General features: G+C 49.3%; 1 protein-coding gene across 1 annotated transcript in view; it reads left to right on the top strand.

Annotated features, from left to right (window-relative positions):
• The first annotated feature begins 3532 nt into the window (after positions 1-3532).
• The window catches only part of ZNF292 (zinc finger protein 292), a 99604-nt gene continuing 97692 nt past the window's right edge, over positions 3533-5444 (top strand). Inside the window, exon 1 of the mRNA XM_004696265.3 lies at positions 3533-3700. Within this exon, the coding sequence (XP_004696322.1) occupies positions 3533-3700 (168 nt within the window). The remainder of the gene's footprint in view (positions 3701-5444) is intronic.

The raw sequence follows: 5444 nt of genomic DNA, 5'->3' as shown, positions 1-5444 counted from the left end.
GGGCGCCGCTTCGCTTCCAAACGCTAACGCCGCGCCCGCTGGCTCCCCGGCGGGACCCTGGCTCGGGCCACCTGCTTTCAGCCGGCCCCAAAACGCTCCTTTCTAGGCCCGGGCTCTGCTCGTTCCGGGATTCTAGAAAACGAGTGCTCGGCACGGTGCGGGCCCCGCAGCGCTAGCCCGCCGGGGAGCAGGGAGATGTCTTTCTCCCAATGTCTTCCCAACGCTGTACACCTCGGGGTCGGGGTGGAGATGCAGGCCTTGTTTCCTCACCAAGATGTATTCTGAAATCAAGGCCCATGGGCGTAAGGGTCCTTATTAGACTGAGGCCAGATCGACCACATAAAGCACAGCATGGGACCAGGAACTCGCAATGCAGAGATTGAGTTCCCAAAGGGCTTTGTCTTATTTTCTCCGTGGACCGGCTTCCAATTTCCCCCAGGAACATCTCAGTAAGTAGGGGTGTGTGTGTTTCAGTAAGTAGGGGTGTGTGTATGTGTGTGTGTGTTGTACATCATGCATACTTGTGAATACATATTTTTTGTGGATAAGAATGAAATTATCAAAGGCAAGATTAGGTGCCTCCAGGACAAGGTGAACTTGTCAAGGAAGAGTATTCCATCCCTTCTCGAATGACAAAGAACAAAACCAACATCAACCACCTGCACTTCTGTAAATACTGCAGACATTCTAGTTAGACTTTAATACTCAGACTATTTTAAGGTTCTGAGTTGAATCTACACTCATTTTTACAATACATTGCCATATCACTCTTCCCACGACTTCAAGCTTTCCCAATGCAGTTTTATTTCACTTTAATTTAAAAAATGTTTAGTGCAGTTTGTTTTCATCGTGAGGGATCATTTTTATTTACCTCTGATATCCCCAGCAGTGAATGGTTATTCCTGGGGAAGGACATCCAGCTTGGTAAAGGTAAAGACGAGGGGCAGAGAAAACGAGGAAGGCCTTCAACGCCTTGCATCGACACACTAAAAACTGCCATCGGTTAACATGGCATGGCTGGGAGGTGGCACAGGACTGGGCAGTGTTTTATCCCATTGTCCATAGGATTGCTATGTGTTGGAACCAACATGACAGCACCTAAAAACAAAATGATGATGAGATGATTCCATCTCCCTTTCCAGTGTTTACATTGCCAGAGAGGCTAAACATATGTAAGAAGGCAGTAATGAAGGAGAGATAAGACTCAAGGATTCCAAATAAAAAGGACACCAGGCGTTCATTCTAATGAGTTTGTGCAAAATAGTAATAGTGCACAGAATTGTTTATGAGTCATCAGAGTCATCATCCTAGTTTCAGGGTAACCATGAAGAGGAGGTGGGGAATGGCCTACACTCTAGGGCTGTACAACTGTTTTGAGAATTCACACACACACACACACACACACACACCTTTTATTCCATTAAACTTGAAGTGAAAATGGGCATTGGAGTCGTTGATACTTTATCTGTCTCTGAAATGACTGACATACCTGGCTAACCTCATTTTACTCAGTTCATGTTTCTCATAGTATCCAAGTTACAAGTTGGGCTGTGATCAACAAGGTCAGCAGATCAAAACCACCAGCTGTTCTGTGGGAGAAAGACTGGGCTTTCTACTCTATGAGGAGTTAGAATCTCAGAAACTATTAGGGACTGTTTGACCTTTGCCCTATAGGGTTGTTATAGGTCCAAATCAACTCGATGATAGTGATTTTGAAGATACTTCACTTGGGAAAGTAAGCTCCAGGTATTGAAATTTATTAGTGGCATTAATTCCTGATCTTTTAGATCCCAGTGATACTTGCTGTTATATTATTTTGCCAAAGCCTTTGAATGTACTCTCCAGCCTCTTCTGAAAGTAAACATTTGAAATCCCTGCATTGTTAATATCTAAACATTAGTACTTGAGTGTTATGCTGATATTTTAGCTAATACTGTATTTTATACGGGAATTCAATTTGATTGTGCCCCACCCAACTTATATGACACTGTAACATTACCATGGCCAATACATTACAAAGCATTCATTCTGAACAACTAGAAGATTTTCTATTACTATTAGAAAATTTGACATGACAATTCTTTTCATTTTAGATGTTTGCATTTGGAAAATTTACCTCAAAATATCATTTATCAAAATCATTGTTTCTGAATTTTTGAAGATCCTTCTGTTGTAAGAAAGAGAAGCCTTGTTTTATTCTCTTATTAAAATATTAGTTTCATTCGAAACTTCAGGTTAAACTCTTTAATTTTTCGAGTATATTCCTCCATTGTGCAAATCCAAAGAAAAACACCCAAACCAAGACAGACTGCTTTTGAGAGTAGAAAGCCTCATCTTTCTTCCATGGAGCGGCTGGTGGTTTGGAACTGCTGACGTTAGCAACCCCAAAGTAACCACTATGCCACCAAGTATTTATTCTCTCCAATTTGTGAATACAATGGTTTAGAATACCATCTCCATTTGTTAGACCAGGAAAATTGTTATTCTAATACTGGATAATCTTGTTCTTTTATTTTAGCATCGGTTTCCTCCCCTCTGTTGTGATGTTTTATGGAGTACTTAGTACCCCCCCTCACCCCCGCCACCCTACTTTCTCCTGTGGTCTGTATTTAGTAATGGTAACTTCTGTAGTGTGTATCAGTTTAAAGTCACAGAGAAACAGATTAGTTGGGTAGCACTTATTCTAGAAATGGTTTCATGGTTTAACTATAATTTGGTTACAGTATCCCCCACTAGTTTATTGTGCGTTTGAACTCTCTTCAACTATGTTTCCTAAATAGAGTTTGCCCTATTCTCCAGGCTGAAGATTTAAACCCTCATTCTGCTCTGACCCAATTGTTATTTTTCTTTGTGGCCTCCACTCTTTAGAGCTTGGGGGAGAGGCGTTCTTGGGGCTGAAGAGGAGGAGAGTCTAGCGGGAGGAGATCTAGGACGTGCTCACACCCTAGATCCCTCCTCTCCCGCCAGATGAGAAGTCAGACCATTTTGACAGTTCCGAATCCCGCTTGGGCTCTCCCGCTTGGTTGCGGCCCATGGGTAGGGTTCACCTTCTCCCTCTTCCGCGGCCTCGGGCCCGCCTAGAAGCCAATGGCAAGTACGTCTTTGTCCCAGCTTACTCGGAAATGTCCCCATGCGCTGCTCTTAGGGGGCTGGAGCCTGCGGTAGGGAGAGGCCTCGGGGAGAGAGGAGAGCGCCGCCGGGCCGGGGCCGCTGGCGAGAGGCGCCCGTCAGCACCACCCTCTCCGGCGACGGTCCCGGTGACCGAGAGCAGGCCTGCCCCTTTGGGCCGCAGCAGCGCCTCCCGCTGCGGGTAAGTAAGCCGCGGCCCCGCGCCCCGCCCTTCCCCTTCCCCTTCCCTTTGCGTGCACTTCCCGGGGGCTCGCGCGCGCGCCCCCCTCCGCGCCCAGCTCCCCGGCCGGGCCCTTTGTACGTGCTCCGCGCCGTGCTGGCGCGCCCGGCACGTGACCCCTCCGAACGTGGCATTGTGTTATCACGTGACCCAGGTGCGTACGCGACGGAGCGGGGTGTGAAGATGGCGGACGAAGAGGCCGAGCAGGAGAGGTTGAGCGGCGGCGGAGGCGGCTGCGTCGCGGAGCTGCAGCGCCTGGGCGAGCGGCTCCAGGAGCTGGAGCGGCGGCTGCGGGAGAGCCGGGCGCCGGCCGTGGACGCGGCCACCGAGTACTGTCAGCAGCTGTGCCAGGTGAGTGCGCCTCGGGTCCCCTCCCCCTTTTCCCGGCTGGAAAGGGAAGGGGGCGAGCGAGCCAGCGCCTGGCGGCCGATCGGGGGTCGTCGGCGCCCGGGCTCCGTCGGCGCCCTCGCCGGGCCGGAGCGGGGAGGCCGAGGAGGCCGCCTTTGTGTGGCTGTCGCCGTAGCTGTGGTCGCCGGCTCTGGGCTGGGGGAAGGGAGTGTGGTCAGGGCGGAAAATCCCCCCACCCCTTTCCTTTCGCGAACTCGGAGCCCCGCGCTCCCCGCGGCTGCGATGTCGGCGGCGGCGACGGGAGCGCTCCGTGGCGAGCGAGGGCCAGGTGGGAAATGGAGGCTGGGTCCCCTTCCTCCTCCTCTTATTGTGCACCGGGGATTACCGCGCCCCCGCCGCCGCGCGGGTTTCCCACTCCAACGGGCCTCCGCCCCCGAGGGCTTGATGCCTTTGCCTCCCCGCGGCTGTCCTCCGGCCCGCCGGCGGCCCGGTCCTCGTCCTCGCTGTCTTGGGGCCTTTGTTGTTGGAGTTTCGCCTTAGGACTGAAGGGGCCTTTGTTGACGTTCGGGGGAGCAGTCCCCGCTGAACCCTTCTTGCTGGGCTGGACGCTGCAGGGCGAGGGAGAGGGGAGGGGGGCGATTGTCTGCTCTTGCGGTTACTTGCTGGGCGCACCGTTTGCTTGCTAAAGGTTGCTCTCGCCGTTGAAAGGAGCGGCACGTTTGCGTGGATCCCACGGCGAATGTCCCTTTGGACTGGCTTGTCCTGGGTTTGCTTCTCTGCTTTTACCCCTTAAGGAGTCATGTTTCTTCGGCCAGCTCTCCACTCGCACCTCCTTGGCATTCTAGTGAAGGTGCAAAGGACTGAGGTTTATGCTGACTTGTGTGCTCTGGCCAGTTTCAAATCTTTCTCTTTTTATACCCAAGGACCGTGGTTTCCAGGAACTGCTTTCTAAGTGAGATCGGGAATGTTAATACACTGTCTGCTTATGATTGAAAGCTGGAGCACTTGGGGAGTGTGTGTGTGTGTCTGCATTTGGACTTCATTCCAAACCCTACAGTTACATTTGAAATTTCAAGGGGTGCTGCTCTGTTGTGAAGATCTTGGTTAGATTGTCTTTTTAGTGTGAGACGGAAGACGAAAACAGTCACCTTTCATGGGTCCTATAGGGTTAGAGCTAACTTGTGAATATCGTAGAAATTTAGTTTTGGGAAAATTTGAAGTTCAAGTTGGGCAGTGTTGGACCATTTTGAATTTCAGAGTAGATTTCATTTTCACTTACTCGATTTTGCTTCCAAGTCCAGACATCTTTATAGCCCTAGAGATGCTCCATTATAAACCAAATTGCTTATGTATTTTGTCACATGTGTGTGTGTTAAGGCTATTATTAAATACAACAACAGAGATCAACTTGGGACTTACCTAGGGGGTGAGTACTTGTGGCAAAATTTGAAATTTTGCATTCTTTAAACCAATGGGTTAAGATTTAAAGAATAGCTAAATTCACTACATTGCCAACATCTAATATATATAAAGGTTTCTTCTGTAAAGAATTATTTCTGTTAAATATCCATGATGGGCAATCTTTTGTTTATAATTCAGCTTTTTTATTAGGGGCTCATACAACTGTTATCGCAATCCATACACACATCAATGGTGTAACGCGCATTTGTACATCATTCTCAAAACATTTTCTCTCCACTTAAACCCCCGACATTAGGTCCTCATTTTTCCCCTCCCTCCCCGCTCC

This window comes from Echinops telfairi, unplaced genomic scaffold (genome assembly GCF_000313985.2).
Source record: "Echinops telfairi isolate 266 unplaced genomic scaffold, ASM31398v2 ScPeMD7_3533;HRSCAF=4204_0, whole genome shotgun sequence".
Taxonomy (NCBI): Eukaryota; Metazoa; Chordata; class Mammalia; order Afrosoricida; family Tenrecidae; genus Echinops; species Echinops telfairi.
Note: the sequence above shows the minus strand (reverse complement) of the source record. Positions and strands in the feature narration are given on the sequence as shown.